At 37.1% G+C, this 22,445-nt stretch overlaps 1 protein-coding gene across 5 annotated transcripts in view; it reads left to right on the forward strand.

Annotated features, from left to right (window-relative positions):
* Positions 1-22,445, forward strand: part of TEC (tec protein tyrosine kinase) — a 159,793-nt gene that overhangs the window by 23,866 nt on the left and 113,482 nt on the right. For 3 of the 5 annotated variants that reach the window (XM_060110302.1, XM_060110306.1, XM_060110300.1), the window contains exons 2-3: positions 15,299-15,400; positions 17,706-17,786. The exons of 1 other annotated variant lie outside the window; for it this stretch is intronic. In XM_060110302.1, coding sequence (XP_059966285.1) covers positions 17,784-17,786 — 3 coding nt within the window. In that variant the 5' untranslated portion in view covers positions 15,299-15,400; positions 17,706-17,783. The remainder of the gene's footprint in view (positions 1-15,298; positions 15,401-17,705; positions 17,787-22,445) is intronic. One more of the 5 variants, XM_060110311.1, reaches the window with a different exon arrangement.

Genomic DNA, 22,445 nt, shown 5'->3' on the forward strand with positions numbered 1-22,445 from the left:
TGCAGGAACCTCCCGCTCCCTTGTCTTAGTCTGCCAAGGTTTTCCCATGAGCATCTCATAGTGCCAAGTGTGATTTTAGTGGTTAAAGATAAGTTTTTCACACAAACTGTCTCTTGAGTCCAAACCAACTATTGATTCTTTATCTGATACTAAATCAAATAACCAAAAATCTGTTTTTCTCTCTGATGGATTGTTAGATTGTTTACAAAAAGTCCTCCGTAATTCCTTTCCCCATACGTACTCCACCTTGAAGAATCACCTCCAATTCTGAATCTGGGCTTGGCCATGTGACTTGCTTTGGCCAATGAGATAATAGCAAAGGTAAATCATTCAGAGACATGAAATGTTTTGTGTATTGGGGCTTGGTCTCTCTTACTGCTCTTGGAACCTTGAGAACTACATGTATAAATCCAAGTTGTCCTGTTGAAGAGACCACATGGAAGGGAAGTGAGGTGTCCTGGCTGATAGCCTGCAAGTGCTTGAAATGTGAGTGAGGCCATCCTAGACATGCAGGCCCGAATTGCCCACCCAGCAGAATCAGGAGCAATAATACATTTTTATGGTTGTTATGCTAGTAGTTATGGAGTGGGGTTTTTTGGTGGTGGTCATTCTCATCAAAAGCTAACTAATATAACTTCCACTGCTAGTGGACATTTTTGCTGATGCTATGTTGGACTTATCCAGAGATAGTATGGCCATGTCTTCTGTGGAATGTTCAAGGCTAATTTTGATTATATTCAGTTTCTGCTGTACATGCTGATGTGAGAACCAACCTCCACATAAGCTTTGGTTCCACTCTATTTTATTCCTTCCTTTTGGTTTCTAATTTCTCCTTTTACTTTTAATTCTCATCTGTATATTGTTTACACGTTATGCCTGTATTTTCTCTTAAATTTCTTTTATTGAGAATAAATGCAGGTAACATAAAAACCACCATTTGAACCATTTTAAAGAGCACAATACTGTGGTTTTTAGTATCAGTATATTTACAATGTTGTATAACCACCACCACTCTCTAATTCCAGAAGATTTATATCACTCAAAAAAGAACCCTATACTCTCTCCCCTGCCCAACCCCCCCATTCTTCCTTCATCCCATCCAAACAGTAATCTACTTTTTTTCTCTATTGATTTGCCTATTCTGGACGTTTCATATAAATGGAATCAATACAACATGTGGCCTTTTGTGCCTGGCTTCTTTTCCTTAGTATAATGTTTTCAAAGTTCAGTCATGTTGTACTGTGTATCAGTACTTCATTCTTTTTTATGGTGGAATAACATTCTGTTGTATGGATATATATCTATATATCTATATATCTATGTGTATCTATCACCATTCATCAGTGTATGAGCATTTGGATCGTTTCCACTTTTTGGCTCTTATGACTAATACCACAATGAGCATCAGTATACAAGTTTTTGTGTGAATATATGTTTTCAGTTCTCTTGGGTATGCACTTAAGAGTGGAAATGCTGGGTCATAGCTTAACTCTGTGTTTAACTTTTGAGGAACTGCTGAAATGTTTTTCACAGTGACTGCACTGCTTTACACTAGTAGTATTTGAGGGTTCCAGTCTTTCCATATTCTTGTCAATCCTTATTTTCCTTTTTTTTTTCTTGATTATAAGCTAGTGTGTGTGTAGTAGGATCTCATTGTGCTTTTGACTTATGCTTTTCTAATAACTAGTGATGCTGAGCATCTTTTTATATGTTTATTAGCTTTTTGTACATCTTTGGAGAAATGCCTATTTAAGTCCATTACCTGTTAAAATTTTGTTGTTGTTCAGTTGTAAGTGTTCTTTATATATTCTGGATACTAGACTCTTATTGGGTATATCATTTGCAAATATTTTCTCCCATTCTGGGGCTGTCTTTCCACGTAGTGTCCTTAGACATACAGAAGTTTTTAAATTGAAGTCCAATTTATCTATTTTTCTTTTGTTGCTTGTGCCCTTGGTGTCATGTTTAAGAAACTATTATCTAATCTAAAATTATGAAAATTTACAGCTACGTTTCCTTCTGAGAGTTTTTTGATTTGAGTTCTTACATTAAGTCTTTGATCCATTTAGAAATCATTTTTGTTTGTGGTGTGAAGTAGGGGTCTAAATTCATTCATATCCAGTTGTCCCAGCGCCATTTATTGAAAAGACTACTCTTTCCTCATGGAATGGTCTTGGCATGCTCGTCAAAAATCAGTTGACCATAGATATATGGGTTTCTTTCTGGACTCCCAATTCTATGTCGTTGATCTGTGTATCTATCTTTATGTAATATACCACACTGTTTGGATTACTATAATATTGTAGTAAGTTTTGAAATTGGGAATGTGAGTCCTCCAACCTTTTTTTTTTTTTTCCAAGATTAACTTGGCTATTCAGCATTACTGTATGAGTTTTAGGATCAGCTTGTCGATTTGTACAAAAAAAGAAAAAAAAAAAGGCAGTTGGAATTTTGATAGTGTTGCGTTGAATCTGTAGAGCCATTTGGAAAGTTTGTCATTTTAGCAATATTAGGAATTTCAATCCATGAACATGGATGACTTTACCTTTATTTAGGTCTTCTTTAATTTCTTTCAACAACATTTTTTGGTTTTCAGTGCATAAGTCTCACACATCCTTGGTTAAATTTTGTTCATGTATTTTTTAAAAATTTATTGAAGTGTAGTTGATTTAAAATGTTGTGTTAATTTCTGCTGTACAGCAGAGTGATTCAGTTATATATATATATTCTTTTTCATATTCTTTTCCATTACGTTTTATTACAGGATATTGGATATAGTTCCCTGTGCTATACAGTAGAACTTTGTTGTTTATCCATTCTATATGTAATAGTTTGCATCTGCTAATCCCAAACTCGCAATCCATTTCCCCCACTCCACTCCCCCTTGACAACCACAAGTCTGTTCTCTATGTCTGTGAGTCTGTTTCTGTTTCATAGATAAATTCATTTGTGTCATATTTTAGATTCCACATATAAGTGATATATGGTATTTGTCTTTCTTTTTCTGACTTACTTCACTTATATGATAATCTCTAGGTCTATCCATGTTGCCGCAAATGGCATTATTTCATTCTTTTTCTAATGGCTGAGTACTATTCCATTGTATATATGTACCACATCTTCTTTATCCATTCATCTGTTGATGGACATTTAGGTTGTTTCCATGTCTTAGCTATGATAAATAGTGCTGCTATTGTTCATGTATTTTTATTTTAAGGTGTCTCAATTTCTCACTGGATGTACACAAGGTATAAATTATAAATCATTAAAAATAAAAATTTTAATGTAGTTTGTCAGCTATCTAATGTAGCCAGACTTTTACTATAGAAGTCTGGGAGTAAGGACACTAGATTTCTAGTCTCAAAGGTATTATTATTGTTGTTGTTGTTATATTGGTTACATTCTCTTTGCTTTTATTTATTTATTTATAAAATGGTACTTGCTACGGGACTCTTGCATATTTTAATTTCTTAGTGATTAATAGTAACACTACAAAAAATAAGTTAAAATGATAACACTAGGAGGGAACACTTAACATGACTCTTAAGTGCCACCTACTCTTCTGAGTGCTTTATGTGTACGAACTCATTTAATGAAATGAAATACTGAGTGGGGGTGCAGTTTTTTTTTTTGTTTTTTTTAAAATAAATTTATTTACTTATTCTTGGCTACATTGGGTCTTTGTTGCTGTGTGCGGGCTTTCTCTAGTTGCAGCCAGCAGGGGCTACTCTTCGTTGCGGTGTGTGGGCTTCTCATTGCGGTGGCTTCTCTTGTTGCGGAGCATGGGCTCTAGGCACACAGGCTCAGTAGTTGTGACTCGCAGGCTCTAGAGCGCAGGCTCAGTAGTTGTGGTGCACAGGCTTAGTTGCTCCGCAGCATGTGGGATCTTCCCGGACCAGGGCTTGAACCCGTATCCCCTGTGTTAGCAGGCGGATTCTTCTCAACTGCTGTGCCACCAGGAAAGCCCGGGGGTGCAGTTTTAAAAGTTAAAGGACTGTGTGATTGTGTGTTTGTGTGTGTGAAACCTTACCTTCTGAATGACATTGAAAAAAGGACTGTGTGATTGTGTGTTTGTGTGTGTGAAACCTTACCTTCTGAATGACATTGAAAAAAAAAACAACCCATAATTTTAGCCTAGAGTTCTTAAAAAATTGCTATGGTGAGTAGTTAGTTTTTAAAAATTAAGATACTGATAATAGTATTAATGAACAAAGAGGGAGAGGTAGTATTTGTCAACTCAGCTTTTTTGGACTCTGATATTTATATTATCAGTAGAGAGGTTTGGACCTAGTGATTTCTAATTATTGGAGTGCCCAGATCTCATTTTCTGTAATCAAATAACCTGAGTATGAATAACCTGGGTACACCCCTGTCCTCTGCGTGGCATTTGAGAAGGATGTTTCAGGGGAGGGCTCTTTAAGGCATTAGAGAGAAAGCCCACTGGAGTGTAAGCTCCAAGAAGGCAGTGCCTGTGTTTTCCCTTGCACTGTTGTATCTCTGTCACAGCACTTGGTATACAGTAGATTTTAAACAAGCCTTATTTGGTTGAAAAATGAATGAACAAACAAACACAAGGCTGGAAAGGAATCATTTTGGATTTCGATTTCTTTTTGATAGTGGAAATAGCATTCTCTCCTTTGAGAGTATGTGTGCGTATTTGGATGGGAATGGGGGAGAGGAAGGATTACTGAAATAGAATATATTTAAATGAATAAAAACTGTTTTTACTGTTTGTTTTTCTTCAAACTCACCTTGCATTTCATGAGGCTGAGCCCTTGCTCCACTATCTTCCTTGGGTGATAACTAACTCAGACTTTACCCAGCTCAGACATCATCTTCTCTTTCTACCTCCTACCTCTGGGCAGAGCCAGAGCTTGTATCCATCTGTGGTGTAGCACTTATCACGTGGTTAATGACATCATTAGCTTCTGTCATATATGTCCTTTCTCCTAGGCTGTGGACACCTTACTGGATGTGTCTTATGCTTTATTCTGTGTCCCAGAACCTGATAACATATCTGGTACTTAGCAGATGCTCAGTTAACAGTTGTTGAATGTGTAGTTGTGTATCAGTTCAGAACAAAGGTATGGCAAAACCAACTGACTGTGCTTTCCTGTTTGCTGTTTTTAAGAAACTTTACACGCATTTTTCTGATTTACACCTCACGATACTCCTTTAAGGTTGGTATCATTATCCTCATTTGATAGGTAAGGAAATAGTCTCAGAGGAGTTAAGTAACTTGCATGAAGTTATACAGCTAATAAATGGCAGAGCTAAGATTTAGAGCCAGGTCAGTCAGACTCAAAAGTTCAGGTTCCTGTAGGCAAAACATTCTTGGACATAAATTGTAGAAATGTTTTCTTAGGTTGTTCTCCCAAGGCAATAGAAATAAAAGCAAAAATAAACAAATGGGACCTAATCAAGCTTATAAGCTTTTGCACAGCAAAAGAAACTGTAAACAAAATGAAAAGACAACCTATGGACTGGGAGAAAATATTTGCAAACAATGTGACCAACAAGGGTTTAATTTCCAAAATATACAAACAGCTTATACAATTCAGTAACAAAAACCAAACAACCCAATCAAGAAATGGGCAGAAGACCTAGACATTTCTCCAGAGAAGACATTCAAATGGCCCATAGGCAAATGAAAATATGCTCAATATCACTAATTATCAGGGAAATGCAGATCAAAACTACAATGAGGTATTACCTCACACTGTTCATAATGGCCATCATTAAAAAGTCCACAAATGATAAGTGCTGGAGAGGGTGTGGAGAAAAGGGAACCCTCCTACACTGTTGGTGGGAATGTAAATTGGTGAAACCACTATGGAAAACAGCATGGAGGTTTCTTGAAAAACTAAAAATAGAGTTACCATGATGCAGCAATCCCACTCCTGGGCATGTATCCGGAGAAAACTGTAATTCGAAAAGATACATGTGCCCCAATGTTCATAGCAGCACTATTCACAATAGCCAAGACATGGAAGCAACCTAAATGTCCATTGACAGAGGAATGGAAAAAGAAGATGTGGTACATATATACAATGGAATATTACTCAGCTATAAAAAAGAATGAAATAATGTCATTTACAGCAACATGATGGACCTAGAGATTATCATGCTAAGTGAAATAAGTCAGAGAAAGACAAATATCATATGATATGACATATGTGGAATCTAAAATATGTTACAAATGATCTTATTTATAAACAAAAATAGACTCACAGACATAGAGGACAAGCTTATGGTTACCAAAGGGGAAAGGGGGTGGGGGAGGGATAAATTAGGAGTTTGGGATTAGCAGATACAAACTACTATGTATAAAATAGATAAGCAACAAGATCCTACTGTATAGTACAGGGAACTATATTCAATATCTTGTAATAACCTATAATGGAAAAGAATATGAAAAAGAATCTGTGGATGTATATGTATAACTGAATCACTTTCTTCTACACCTGAAACTAACACAACATTGTAAATCAACTATACTTCAATTAAAAAAAAGAAGTTCAGGTTCCTCTACTAAATCATGCTGCTTAGCCAGAAGTTCTAACGTAAGCAGTTGGTGAAATAAGGTAACGGAGGGTGACATAGGGAAAGGAATCTTTAGTATAATGTTTAAAGAACCATTGTTTATGTCTTTTGCAGCTCTGTCAGGGAACATATTAAAATTTTGAGAGTTAACATGTCAAAAGGTATAGGCCTGCCTTCTAGATGGTTGAATTTTCTGTGTTCAATACTATAGTAATATAGGGAACAGATGGGTTTCTAAAATGTTGAGCTACATAGAATTTTAGGGCTAAAGACTACGTTAGAGCTTGTCAGCTTCAGTGCATTAATCTTAGAGATGACATCATAGGGTCTCAGAGTTTGTGAGTTTTGCTTTCTGTTGCATTGTCAGCTAAGGGCAGAGGAGGTTATTCTATACCATGAGGCTCACTTTTACATGTTAACAAGAGATTTGGAATAGTGGTGGACAAAGACCTGTCACATTGAAGAGATAGCACAGGAGAGCTTGGAGGAAACACTGTCAGTTCTCAACATCAGAGATGCATAGGACTCTGGGCTGAGTAAACTCTGAGTTGCCAGCCCTGTCAGAAAAAAGAACCTCGTGCATAGGGCAGAATTAATCCTCAGGAACATTTCAGAGGAGAAAAAGATCCTGTTAGTTTTTTGTTGATTTATGGTTCAAAGACAAAGAACATGCTGATTTGAAATGCAGATGGATGTACTTTTGAAAAAGATTTTTCCTGCAGGTCTGTCCAGTGACAATAAGAGAAACTAAATATGGTGAGAGGGCTGAAGTAGATGCTTCTGTTACCTTTGAGGTTTGGTTTCTGAAGTAAATACCACTGAGGCTTAAATAAAGGGAAATCATTAAGCCATCTAATACTTATTGCATATGTATTGTGTTTCAGGCAGTGTACCAGTTGCTAGATCATGCCAAATATTATACTTTCTTCTGCTTGGTTTGTGTTAAGACAGAGTATTCAGAGGGGGAAAAATACTTGGAAATATGCCTTTGAGAAATTGCTGTGGAACAGAATGGATATTTATATGTCTGTATAACATGTATACACACACATAGATATTAACTAATTTATTCTGTGTGGCTATCTAAATATCAGTATTCTTATTTACATAAAGTTGATTTTTTACAATTTCACACAGCACTGGAAAAAATTGGACATCTATTTTATAGAATATAATTTTTCAAATGGAATTTTCAGACAGACTGAAATATACAATCATCTGTTGGCAAAACATGATATTAAGATTTAATGCTTGGAGGACTTCTCTGGTGGTGCAGTGGTTAAGAATCTGCCTGCCAATGCAGGGGACATGGGTTTGAGCCCTGGTCTGGGAAGATCCCACATGCCGCGGGGCAGCTAAGCCCGTGCGCCACAACTACTGAGCCTGCGCTCTAGAGCCCGCGAGCCACAACTACTGAGTCCACGTGCCAAAACTACTGAAGCCCACACGCCTAGAGCCTGTGCTCTGCAACAAGAGAAGCCACTGCAATGAGAAGCCTGCGCACCGCAGTGAAGAGCAGCCCCCTCTCTCTGCGACTAGAGAAAGCCCGCGCACAGCAACAAAGGCCCAATGCAGCCAAAAATGAATAAATTAATGAATAAATTAGAAAAAGATTTAATGCTTGGCTATCACCCCCAAAGGAGAACTGTCTAGAGTCAAAATCTTTGTATGGTTAGAGGATGCTTATGTGTGGGAAACATTTGTTTTGGAGAAGGTAGTTGAAAGTAATAGGATGATAGTGAAATGAAAGTTCTGTAAAATACTAGATTTGAATTCAAGCTGTTGACAAATTCTGGAAGTTTCATGAAACCATTTCTCAATTCTTTAACACCTAGAATGGCCTTGTTTCTTTCCAAAGATTTGTACCATGTGTATCAAATAAACGTTTTTCCCCATGCAAATGTATTTTTAATTCTATAATTGAATCCATATTGGCACATTATTCTAGTTAAAATTTATTTTAATTTCAGCCATGTACTTGGAATGCATTTCGTATGTAAAGTGAAGAATATATCTAATTAAAAGAGTTATTCTTCCGTAACTAAGACTACTGCTTTTCTGTTTAACTTCTTTTCTACACTAACAAAATATGCAAAATTAAAACTCATAGTGGAGAGCCAGTATAAAACTTCTGAACATACAGATGGCCAACAAACACATTTGTCAACAGCTTGAATTGCAAAGATGCTCCACATCACTAATTATTAGAGAAGTGCAAATCAAAACTATAATGAGGTATCACCTCACACCTGTCAGAATGGCCATAATGAAAAAATCTACAAACAGTAAATACTGGAGAGGGTGTGGAGAAAAGGGAACCTTCATGCATTGTTGGTGGGAATGTAAATTGATGCAGCCACTGAGGAGAACAGTATGGAGAGTCCTTCAAAAACTAAAAATAGAGCTACTGTATGACCCAGCAATCCCACCACTGGGCATATACCCTGAGAAAACCATAATTCAAAAAGACACATGCACCCCAATGTTCATGCAGCACTGTTTACAATAGGCAGGACATGGAAGCAACCTAAATGTCCATTAACAGAGAAATGGATAAAGATGTGGTACATATATACAGTGGAATATTACTCAGCCATAAAAGGAATGAAATTGGGTCATTTTAGAGACATGCATGGACCTAGAGACTGCCATACAGAGTGAAGTAAGTCAGAAAGAGAAAAACGAATATCGTATATTAACAAATATATGTGGAATCTGAAAAAATTGGTATAGACGATCTTATTTACAAAGCAGAAATAGAGACACGGACGTAGAGAACAAACGTATGGATACCAAGGGGGAAAGGGGAGTGGGATGAATTGGGAGATTGGGATTGACATGTACACTATTGATACTATGTATAAAATAGATAACTAATGAGAACCTACTATATAGCACAGGGAACTCTACTCCATGCTCTGTGGTGACCTAAATAAGAAGGAAATCCAAAAAAGAGGGGATATATGTATACGTATAGCTGATTCACTTTATTGTACAGTATAAAGTAACACAATATTGTAAAGCAACTATACTCCAATAAAAAAAAATTCTGAGAATGACAGAGTGAACACATGCCATTTAAAAACTTTTATTTCCTTTTTATGATTCAGATTAAAATCAAGCAACTTTTAAGAAAGAAAATTTTCATATATATTATACATGGAAGTGATTATACAGACCAGAATATTAACATCTACTTTTATTCATGTGTTGGTGTATCTCTAGCCATCTGTCAAAATTCTCTTTATATGTCATATCCACATTGAAGTGGTCCACCATACTTCAAAGAGGGGTAATTGTTACCTCTTTAGTGATTACATGTTAGTGACTTTTAGGGGCTATTAGTGTTCCAGAACACTTCGTACATATCACTTTTATAGCCCTCAACAGATTGTATTGTAGCTCTTTGTTTTTAAGTCACTTTTCCCTATGCCACTCTAGAGCAAAGATCATGCCTTGCTCATTTTTGTAAACATCTCAACGCCTCATGCATAGTTCCTCATGCATCATGGCTATGCAGTAAATGCCAGAATGAATGATTATATATGAATGTCTGAAACTACTCCTGTGAACAGATTGGTTCGTGAACTGAACATGGTGAAAAGATGGATGAGTGAAGAAATGAATGAGGAAACATTTAAGGGAAGGAAGAGAGTTGATAGGGATTAGAGATGAATGAAATGAGAATGAGGTGGTCAAGAATGATGTAGTATATTAATTATATGTCCCAGTTATCTACTGTTATGTGACAAACTACCTTAAACTTACAGGCACACAACAGCAACCATTTTATCACACTTGTGGATTCTGTAGTCTAAGAATTGGACAGGGCACAGCGGGAATGTCTACTCCACAATATCTGTGCTCTTGGAAAACTTGCTACCTGGGAGCAACTTGGACAATTAAGGGCTGGAATCATCTGAGAGTTTTCTCAGTCATATATCTGTCTCCTGGGCTGGGATGATTTGAAGGCTGGGCTCAGCAGGAATTCTGCACTAGAACACCTATATGTGGCTTCTGCATTTGGCAGGAGCTTCTCTCAGTATGGTGGCTAGGTTCCAAGAAGGACTGTTCCAAGAATGAGAAGTCCAAAAGAATAAGGGAGGAGGTACTTGGCCTTTTCTGGCTTAGCCTCAGAGATTACATAGTATCCTTTCTGCTGTACTATATTAGTTGAAGGAATCAAAATCCCATTCAGATTCAGGGGGAGGAGTGTCAGTGAATTTGCATCTGTTTTAAAAAACAGCAGCATTACATATCATAGATGGTCCAGATAATGATGATGATGGGTAGAGCAAAGAACAGGGAAGTACATTGTCAGCTTACTTCATTAGGGATAGGGTATATGAAAAAGGCCCAGTTCCATTCTTTGGCGTGTAGCTGTCCAGTTTTCCCAACACCATTTATTGAAGAGACTGTCTTTTCCCCCATTGTATATTCTTGCCTCTTTTGTTGTAGCTTAATTGACTGTATGAGCATAGGTTTATCTGGGGGCTCTCTATTCTGTTCCACTGATTCCAGTGCCATACAATTTTGATTACCATAAGTTTGTAGTATAGTTTGAAATCAGGGAGTGTTATGCCTCCAGCTTTGTTCTTCTCTCTTAAAATTGTTTTGGCTATTTGGGGTCATTTGTGGTTCCATACAAATTTTAGGATTATTTGTTTTAGTTCTGTGAAAAATGCCATTGGTATTTTGATAGGGATTACATTGAATCTATAGATTGCTTTGGATAGTATGGACATCTAAATGGTATTGATTCTTCGAATCCATGAGCATGGTATATCTTTTCATTTATTTGTGTTGTCTTCAGTTTCTTTCCTCAGTGACTTATAGTTTTCAGAGTATAGGTCTTTCATCTCATTGGTTAAATTTATTCCAGTTGTAAATGGGATTGTTTGCTTCATTTCTCTTTCTGATGGTTTGCTATTAGTGTATAGAAATGCAGCAGATTTATGTATATTACTTTTCTTATACCATATTCAAAAATAAACTCAAAATGGATTAAAGACTTGAATGTAAAACCTGAAACCGTAAAACTCCTAGAACATATAGGCAGTAATCTCTTTGACATCAGTCTTAGTAATATCTTTTTGGATATGTTGCTAGGGCAACAAAAGCAAAAATAAACAAATGGGACTACATCAAACTAAGCCTTTGCACAGCAAAAGAAACAACCAACAAAACAAAAAGACAACCCACTGAATGGGAGAAGATATTTGCAAATGATATATTTGATAAGGGGTTAATATCCAAAGAACTCCTACAACTTGATACCAAAAAACAAACAAACAGGGGCATCCCTGGTGGCGCAGTGGTTGAGAGTCTGCCTGCCGATGCAGGGGACACGGGTTCGTGCCCTGGTCCGGTAAGATCCCACATGCCGTGGAGCAGCTGGGCCCGTGAGCCATGGCCACTGAGCCTGCGCGTCTGGAGCCTGTGCTCCACAACGGGAGAGGCCACAACAGTGAGAGACCTGCATACAGCAAAACAAAAACAAAAACAAAAAACCCAAAACCAAAAAAACCCCAAATAGCCTGATTAAAATATGGGTGGAGGATCTGAATAAACATTTTTCCAAAGAAGGCATAAAACAGACATAGGAAAAGATGCTTGATACCACTAATCACCAGGGAAATGCAAATCAAATTGTATACAATGAGGTATCACCTCACACCTGTTAGATTGGCTATTACCAAAAAGACAAGAAACAACAAATATTGTCAAGGATGTGGAGGAAAGGGAACCCTTGTGCCCTGTTGGTGGAAATGTAAATTGGTGCAGTATAGAAAACTATATGGAGGTTCCTCAAAAAATTAAAAATAGAACTACCATATGATCCAGCAATTCCACTTATGGATATTTATCTGAAGAGAATGAAAACACTAACTCGAAAAGATATATACCCCTCAGTGTTCATTGCAGCATTATTTACAATAACCAAGATATGCAGGCAACTTAAATGTTCATTGACAGGTGAATGGATAAAGAGGGTGTGGTATATATGTGCAGTGGAATACTACTTGGCCACAAAAAAGAATGAAATCTTGCCATTTGCAGTAACAGGGATGGACCTGGAGGGTATTATGAAATAAGTCAGACAGAGAAAAATAAGTGAAATAAATCAGAAAGGGAAAAACAAATACTATATGATTTAAGTTAAGTGTGGAATCTAAAAAACAAAACAAATAGACAAACAAAAACAAAACAGAAATAGACTCATAGATACAGAGAACAAACTGGTGGTTGCCAGAGGGGAGGTGGGTAGGAGGATGGATAAAATAGGTGAAGGAGATTAAGAGGTACAGTCTTCCAGCTATAAAGCAATAACATACAGCGTAAGGAATATAGTTAGTAATACTGTAATAACTTTGCTGACAGTAACTAGACTTTTGTGGTAATCATTTCATAATGTATAAAAATATTGAATCACTGTGTTGTACACCTGAAACTAATATAATATTGTGTGCTAATTATAATCCCATAAAAAAAGGTCACTGGACATCTTCCACAGTAATTAGATCATGGCTTACATTCATACTTATTAAAAGTAAATTTATTTATTTTATTTTATTTATTTTTGGCCACGTTGGGTCCTCGTTGCTGCGCGTGGGCTTTCTCTAGTTGTGGTGAGAGGGGGCTATTCTTCATTGCGGTGCGCGGGCTTCTCATTGTGGTGTTTTCTCTTGTTGCGGAGCATGGGCTCTAGGCATGCAGGCTTCAGTACTTGTGGTGCACGGGCTCAGTAGCTGTGGCCCACAGGCTTTAGAGCTCAGGCTCAGTAGTTGTGGCACATGGGCTTAGTTGCCCTGCAGCATGTGGGATCTTCCTAGACCAGGGCTCGAACCCGCATCCCCTGCATTGGCAGACGGATTCTTAACCACTGTGCCACCAGGGAAGCCCCCATGATACTTTTTGAATGTAGTTTACAATTTTTATTTGTTACAAGTGATGTATGAGAATGTTTAGTGTTTTTATCAGTGTATTTTTATCCTTTTAGAGATCAGGTATGTAACAGCTGGCATTTCAGTTTTGGAAATATTTCATTAACTGAGCCTCACAAGCCTTAGAAGTAAGGGTAAATAATTCTGTGGTCTAATTTGCCATCTTGTTTTCGTATGCTCTGTGGTTTCAGTTGTGATGCTTACCTTTGGTGAGCTTTCTAATGATTCTTTTATAAAAAGCCTGCAATTTGGTTATACTCACTTTACCTGACTGCCCACTTTGGTACTTTGTTAGCCTGTACAGAATTTTCTTTTTATTGTGCTTTAGGCTTGAAAAGCTAACTTCTGCTTTCATGAAATTTGAACAGGGGATAGAAAAGGAAATAGAGGGAAGAAGAGGAGTTATAACAAGGACAAATGTTGCATAGACTGTGGTTTTATTTTTGGAAAATAAAAATAACCACATAACCATAAAATAACCATAAAAATAACCCAGAAACCACATATTCCTGTTTGTTGGGGAAGAAATGGTATCACATTACCTTACCATGAAGTTCTGCTGACTCAGGGAATCATTGGGATCATTGGAAGAGCTTCCGTGATGAGCTGGGTAGTGTGGTAGTAATATCCTGGAGGAAGGAGAGCCCACCTACCTTTTTCTACTTTTATTTGGCTGCCTCGGTTCTTTTTTTCCCGCTCTCTCCCTTCTCTTCCTCCTTTCATCTTTTTTTATTCTCTTTCTTACCAGTTCCAAAGGATTGGATGACAGGGACATGGAAAACCATGCTATTCCCTTAAACATATTTCAAAAGTTTTTATAATGGAAAATTTCAAACACAGACAAAAATAGAGTATAATGAACTCTTCCTGTGTGCCTCACTCAGCTTCAACAGTTATCAACTCATGAATAATTTTATTTTGTCTGTGCTCCCATATCCCCCTTACCAGGTTATAAAGCAAATCACAGACATTATTTTATCTGTAAATTTTTCAGTATTTATGTCTAAAAGATAAGAACTCTTAAAAGTACAATCACAATACCGTCATCGCACCAAAAAACTCCAGAACAACCTAACACTATTTTGTTATCATCAAAATTTTACCACAAACTTAAACATCCCCAATATACAGTTAGTATTCAAGTTGCCACAGTTGTCTCACACATTTCAACTGTCGCGTAAGACTTTTTTTTTTTTTTTTTTTTTTTTTTTTTTTTTTTGCGGTATGCGGGCCTCTCACTGTTGTGGCCTCCCCCGTTGCGGAGCACAGGCTCCGGACGCGCAGGCTCCGGACGCGCAGGCTCCGGACGCGCAGGCTCCGGACGCGCAGGCTCAGCGGCCATGGCTCACGGGCCCAGCCGCTCCGTGGCATATGGGATCCTCCCAGACCGGGGCACGAACCCGTATCCCCTGCATCGGCAGGCGGACTCTCAACCACTTGCGCCACCAGGGAGGCCCTCGCGTAAGACTTTTAAAGTCTGTTGGTTCCTCCTCAGTCTCACTGTTTTTGTTCTTGAAATTTTTGTTAAAGAAGCTTGCTCATTCTGTAAAAAAACCGAATGCAATAATGACTTGGGTTCTTTATTCCTATTTTGAAAACAATAGGAAAATAATATGTTGACACAGATGAATGTTTCATATTAAAAACAATTTAGATTAATGTAAAGGAACACATTTTGGTGTAATTTTATATATGATTTCCAAATTACTTTTATGTTTTTTTTCTAGTATAAGTTGCTGAAAATCACTTTACCTACTTGAGAAACTTGTTATTCATGCCTTGTTTTCACTGGTTGTTTCCTTCTGAATTAGCAAGAAGCAGAAAGAGAAATATTTGCTGTGTATCAGAAATTCCTTCCTGGGAGGAGAATTAATGCCAGAACGTTGTCAAAGTGAATCCACGTACGTTTCATAGTAAGTAGTAAAAAACAAAACAAAACAAAACCAAACCAAAAAAACCAAAAAACAAAAGAACACAAACCCTTATGATTCAGACTTTATCATAAAAAATAAAGTGAAAATGTTTACTTTATCTCATATATGGCACCATTTAGATTATAATTGTTAACTCTTAGAACAAAGACGCAATCAAATATTAGTTCTCTTGAGATTATTTTTCTGATGAAAATGCATGATAGAAAGTTGTGACTGCCTTTACATTTAAATTAGTCAGCACAGATCTAAAGAGGGCCATTTTTTTTGAAAGCGTTAGAAAGCTTTATCAGTTTTTGCAAGGGTGTATCCGTAAGGCAGAATAAAGATTAAGTCACTGTAACAAAGAAACCATCATATGTCATTTCTAAAATAAGATAGAAGTGTGTTAACCTCTCAAAGTAGGGTACCAAGTCTAGGCTGATAGGGCAGCTCTGCTCCATGAAGTCATTCAGGGACTAGGTTCCAAGAGACTAACACACCATGTAAAGCAATTATACTCCAATAAAGATGTTAAAAAAAAAAAAAAAAAGAACTAGGTTCCATCTTGTTCCTCCCTTGCTCTTGTCTACAGTGATGTCTTGAATGCATAAAGTTGAGTCTGCCCTGTGTACTTTCTGGCTGGTGGGGAGGTGAAACATGCCCTAAATCCAGAGAGAGTAGCTTGTCTTTAAGTTGAAGTTGGCCCACGCATCACTTCTGCACACATCCGCTTGGCTTGACCTTAGATGGCCACATGTCACTGCCAAGAAGGCTGGGAAGTATCATCTCTAGCCCATACATCCAGGAAGAAGGGAAGAATGGATGAGGGCAGGGGGCAAAAAACAGTCTGCTTCAGCGTACTTTAGTAATTTAAATGTAAGTCATTCTTGACACTTGTTGTGTTATTTTATTTTATTTTTACTAGCTAACTAACTGCAAGATCCTCATTTGCCAGTGGCATTGAGTGTGATGGGAGCAATTCTCCAACAGTCTCATTACTGACTTTTTGAAAACCCTCATCTTTTGAGTACTTGAAGTTGTTGACTGTTGCATTCCCTTATTCAGTGAGAGAAGCAAAACCTAGTAATGTGGAAGGAATATTTGATTGGGACCTATGTGGTTAATTGATCAGTGAGTAATTTTTATGACAACTTTTGCTTCTCTCTAGAATCACTTAACTATGAATCACCTATAGAGTAAATATATTTGTTGATGCTTTGAGGTATTGTAAGCATATAGGGTGGGGGTCCCCGGAGGAAGAGAACCTGGCCATTTTAGGCCTAAGCCATTTTGTGATCTAAGCCCGGCCACAATGCTTGCCCTTGCAGAAGAATAGGTCTCAGTAGTTAATGATTTTAAGGGAGCAAAAGAAGGTAAAAACAAACAGCTGTTACCAGGCCAGGGAGATAACTTAACCATAATATATCAGTTTACTATTTCAAAGGTAAGGATTAGCCTGAAGCACATTCTTGAGCTGTTTTGCAGAATGCTCACCCTCTTGAGGGCTCAACCACCAGGTCAACTGGAACCTAAGGAATGATGATTTCAACCTTTGCTGACCCTTCTGACTTCAGTCAACTAGTGCATGGACTCTGTCAACCTTTCCCCAATTCTATGCTGAATTCTCTTTGCTCCAGCCCCAATCTTGCTGTTTGGGGAGACACTGCTTTGGGAAATATCCCTGTTGTCCTCTTTACTTGCTGCAAGAAATAAATTCTTCCTTCTGCTCTTTGGTTTGGTTCTGTCTTTTGGCTCGATATGCACCAAGAGGCAAGTCCAGTTTTCGGGTAACAGTATTACACGTGGTTTCTTTTCTCCATCCATTGTTCTTTTTCTCTCTCTTTCTTTTCTCTTCCTCTTTATCAGCCAGGAGGCCCTCAACCACAGTCATAGCCAAGGACCACAGTGGGGACCTTCATTGTGAAACCCAAACTTGTCTTAAAGAGCACATGTTAAATCAATGCATGTACCTGTATTATATGGACAATAAGAAACAACTATCCTTAGTGCAGCACTGCTCAGTCTATTTCCAGGTTCACTTGTCCCCCAGTACAACACTGTAATCACCCACCATTTGGCAGTGGGCTGGATGGGGACTACATTACCAGGAAAGATGAGATAAGTCAGCTGGCCTCTGTAACTTTTGTCTTTTGACCTTTTGAGTCTTCTCTTATCTAGACCTAGGTTCAATAGGTCACCAGACAGGCTACTCAAAACTTTGTAGCCTGCTACAGTATCAGTTGGTTGAAAGAAGACACAGTCAAGACTTTAATACAGGTTATCCCTGGGTGCCTTTGTTTCATAGGCAAGGAAGACCTGAGGCCTAAAGTGTTACTTTCTTCTAGAGCTACAAAGCTGCCTGATGCTGGAATAGCTCCAATTCATGGTAAGTGGGGAGCCTAGAATGTACCCTTTATTCTGATTGAAGTCAGCCTAGCATTTTTTCTTCTTTGTTTGTGTTTCTGCTACTCAATTCCCCTTTTACAAAATAAAATTGGGGCTTAAGCTGAGAGTATACATTGCAGAAGAGAGCATGGTAAGATTTGTTCCTATATAGTAGCTACCCATTTTAGGTACTTTTGAATTGAAATATAATCTACAGATACTGTTGGCAGACACACATTTGATTTCTCAGGTAAATGTCAGTCTGATGTTTATTCATGCTAGATTTCTTAAAATTGCAAACAGGCACTAACTTTGTCATAAACCTATGACAAGATGTATAATAGGCAATGTGTTCTGATGTATAAATTCCAAAATTGAGGGCTTTAACTAAAGTCTCCTAATCTTAGGGCATTAACAAGTATTAGATTGAATTAGATAGTATTGCTGATTTTGTTGGTAAAATATTGCCGAACATCGGCAATTTCATATGGCTTAACGTAGTAAGGTGAGAATTTCAACAACCTTAAATCACTCTTTGCTCCTTCCTGTAAGGAGTTCATCCTTTTTCAACCCTGATAACTAGGCTGTTTGTTTCTTATTTATTATACCGCTTACCATCCTATCATTTGGTAACTCACAGTCACCTCTGTTCCCTTGATTAAAAATGTTATGAAAGGGTGTATAGAGTAGGCTGGGTAGCCTTAGTAGCCATTAAAAAAAATATATATATATATATATATTTTTTCAGGCAGGATTTTTTATGATGAAAAAGAGTTTTTAGATCTTTTGGCTAAAATCGCTAGACCATGAAACTGAGATCCATTAGTCTGGTACTCTGATTTGCAACACTGGGCAGAGAATGTAACTTCTTAGTGGTTTGGGTTTCTCACTGGTGAAACAGTGTTCATTACCTGAAGAGTGTCTGTTACCTACTTCAGAATATTGGTGTTCAAGATAAGCAACAAGAATTTGCTGTGTAGCACAGGAAACTATATTCAATCTCTGGTAATAACCTACAGTGGAAAATAATCTGAAAAAATATACCTGAATTACTTTTCTGTGTACCTGAAACTAACACAATATTGTAAATCAATTATACTTCAATTAAAAAAAATGTTGGTGTTCAAAGACTAGAAATGTCTAGTTAGGTCTTCTGCCCATTTTTGGATTGGGTTGTTTGTTTTTTGTTTTTTTGTTATTGAGCTGCATGATCTGCTTGTAAATTTTAGAGATTAATCCTTTGTCAGTTGCTTCATTTGCAAATATTTTCTCCCATTCTGAGGGTTGTCTTTTGGTCTTGTTTATGGTTTCCTTTGCTGTGCAAAAGCTTTGAAGTTTCATTAGGTCCCATTTGTTTATTTTTGTTTTTCTTTCCATTTGTCTAGGAGGTGGGTCAAAAAGGATCTTGCTGTGAGTTATGTCATAGAGTGTCCTGCCTATGTTTTCCTCTAAGAGTTTGATGGTTTCTGGCCTTCCATTTAGATCTTTAATCCATTTTGAGCTTATTTTTGTGTATGGTGTTAGAGAGTGTTCTAATCTCATACTTTTACATGTCCCTGTCCAGTTTTCCCAGCACCACTTATTGAAGAGGCTGTTTTTTCTCCACTGTATACTCTTGCCTCCTTTATCAAAGATAAGTTGACCATATGTGCGTTGGTTTATCTCTGGGCTTTCTATCCTGTTCCATTGATCTATCTTTCTGTTTTTGTGCCAGTACCATACTGTCTTGATTACTGTAGCTTTGTAGTATAGTCTGAAGTCAGGGAGCCTGATTCCTCCAGCTCCATTTTTCGTTCTCAAGATTGCTTTGGCTATTCGGGGTCTTTTGTTTTTCCAAACAAATTTTGAAATTTTTTGTTCTAGTTCTGTGAAAAATGCCAGTGGTAGTTTGATAGGGATTGCATTGAATCTGTAGATTGCTTTGGGTAGTAGACTCATTTTCACAATGTTGATTCTTCCAATCCAAGAACATGGTATATCTCTCCATCTATTTGTATCATCTTTAATTTCTTTCATCAGTGTCTTATAATTTTCTGCATACAGGTCTTTTGTCTCCTTAGGTAGGTTTATTCCTAGATATTTTATTCTTTTTGTTGCATGGTAAATGGGAGTGTTTTCTTAATTTTACTTTCAGATTTTTCATCATTAGTATATAGGAATGCCAGAGATTTCTGTGCATTAATTTTGTATCCTGCTACTTTACCAAGTTCATTGATTAGCTCTAGTAGTTTTCTGGTAACACCTTTGGGATTCTCTATGTATAGTATCATGTCATCTGCAAACAGTGACTGCTTTACTTCTTCTTTTCCGATTTGGATTCCTTTTATTTCCTTTTCTTCTCTGATTGCTGTGGCTAAAACTTCCAAAACTATGTTGAATAAGAGTGGTGAGAGTGGGCAACCTTGTTTTGTTCCTGATCTTAGTGGAAATGGTTTCAGTTTTTCACCATTGAGGACGATGTTGGCTGTGGGTTTGTCATATATGGCCTTTATTATGTTGAGGAAAGTTCCCTCTATGCCTACTTTCTTAATGATGCCTTGGAAGTCATAGAGTATCTGTTGAAATCTGGAGATTAAGTTGAATTGCTTTTAGCAATCTGCCTAAATAGGAGGCTGAAAATGGCACATCATTATGCTGTTTCCTTCAGTTCCCCCTTCCCTTCCACTGGAGAGGCTGTATGTGTAGTGGGTAATAGTGCAGGCTCTGTGGTTAGACTGTGCCTGTATATTAAAAGCTGGCTCTTATTCTTACCATGTGTCTAGGTAGTAGTACCTACTTTAGAAGTTTTGTTGAATTAAATGTTTTGCCACATCTAAAGTGCTTATTGCTTAGAACAGTGCCAACACATAACAAAATAGTAAAAGTTTGGTAATGATCATTTTTATTATTTTTCTGTATAAATAGTAACTCTATAGGGATACTTCCTGATTCTCCTATGGTTGCTTATCCCTCTGGTTATCATTGATCTTATCAAAAGGTCATTGGATTGATCTTTCAGGACAATGATGTTTACTATATGGGAAGTCTACTCAGCCTCCTCCCCTATTTTGGTGTACTTTTCACAGTATTTGGCAAATATGTGTTTCATAGTTTGTAGCTTGGGGTTCATGGCCATCTTTTTGTTCACTGGACTATGGAATTATCTTCCTCTCTGATTTTAATGTTTTATTGCTTGCATAGAGTTTTAGGGAAGGAGAACAGAGGACATACACCTTTCCACTGCCATCTTCCAATAATTTTCTGATTCCCAGAGGCAACCACTTTTATTTTTAAAAAAACATGTTAGTATTGTCAATCTCTAAGTAACGTATTTCTTGCTTTTTCAATTTTAGGTATGATGTACTGACTTCCTAGTAGTACTATGGAGGATATAGTTCTCTTTCACAACACATTTCTGGATCCACACACAAGCACATTGCCTGTACTCACTTATCCTAGTAGTAAGATTATTATTTAGTATTTACCTTATTATGATGTTCCAGATGTTATTTATAGCTGAACTCTGTAGCATACTGTGATTATTTTTCCTTTACTGCACAATTTTTTGTCTTCCCTGCAACTGATTTATTGTTTTTAGGTTTGCTAAGTTTTAACTAATTTATTATAAATCTTCTCCCAACACCTTCAGGTCCATCTTCTGGAAAAATTCCTTCCAAGAACTTTCTACCTTGGTCAGTTTGGCCTGGTTGCTGTCGGTCTGTTGCTCAATGTCATCTTAGGATTTCCCCTCACCATCATCTGGGAATCTCCTTACCTCTTTTGTTTTGAAACCCTTGTTTCCTGGATTCCATGTTTTTTGTGGTTTACTTCTTTATTTAGATAGTGGTTTACTTCTTTATTTAGATAGAGTGTGTCCTCAAGTAGCTATTTGAGAAGGGTGAATAGGAGATAAAAATTTTAAAGCCTCGCATATTTGAAAAATGTCTTTATTCTCTTGTCATTGTATTGATGGTTTGGCTGAGTATAAAGTTTTAGGTTAGAAATCAATTTCCTTTGAAATTTTTCTCCATTATCTTCTAGCTTCTAATAGTGCCCTTGATAGTTGCTGTTATAAATTTTGATCCTTTCTATGAATCCTATTTTTAAGCTTGCTGAATCTTCTTATCCCCATGATTTTGAAATTTTATGAGAATTGCCTTGATTTGGTTCTATATCAATCTGGAAGTAACCTTCAGTTTGGGGAAATTTTCCTAAATTTCTTGTTTGATTGGTTTCTCATTGTTTTCTCCTTCTGGAATTCCTATTTTTCAGATGCTAAATTTTCTGGATGGGTCCAGAAAATTTTATTTTCTCTCCAAGTTTTAATATTATTGACTTTTTTATTTTTTGGGAGATTTCCTCAACTTCATATTCTAACTCTTCTGTTGAGCTTTTCATTTCTCTCTTATTTTTTTCTCTTTTTTGGCTCTCTGTTCTTTATTTTGACTGTATCCTGACCTTATTTCATGCCTGCAGTATCTTGTCTTAACTTTGATTTTATTGTTTTTGTTTGTTTGTTTTGTTTGTTTTTTTAAGCATTGCCTTTTCTCTGAACAGTCTTTATTTCCTCCAAGTTGCTCTTTTTGTTTGTTCTTTCCCATGTTTGAACTCATATTAGAGTCATTCCTTAGTTGTCTGGTGATCCTTGACTTTCTCTCATACATGAGTGGGGCTCTAAAAA

This window comes from Mesoplodon densirostris, chromosome 1, assembly GCF_025265405.1.
Source record: "Mesoplodon densirostris isolate mMesDen1 chromosome 1, mMesDen1 primary haplotype, whole genome shotgun sequence".
Classification (NCBI taxonomy): domain Eukaryota; kingdom Metazoa; phylum Chordata; class Mammalia; order Artiodactyla; family Ziphiidae; genus Mesoplodon; species Mesoplodon densirostris.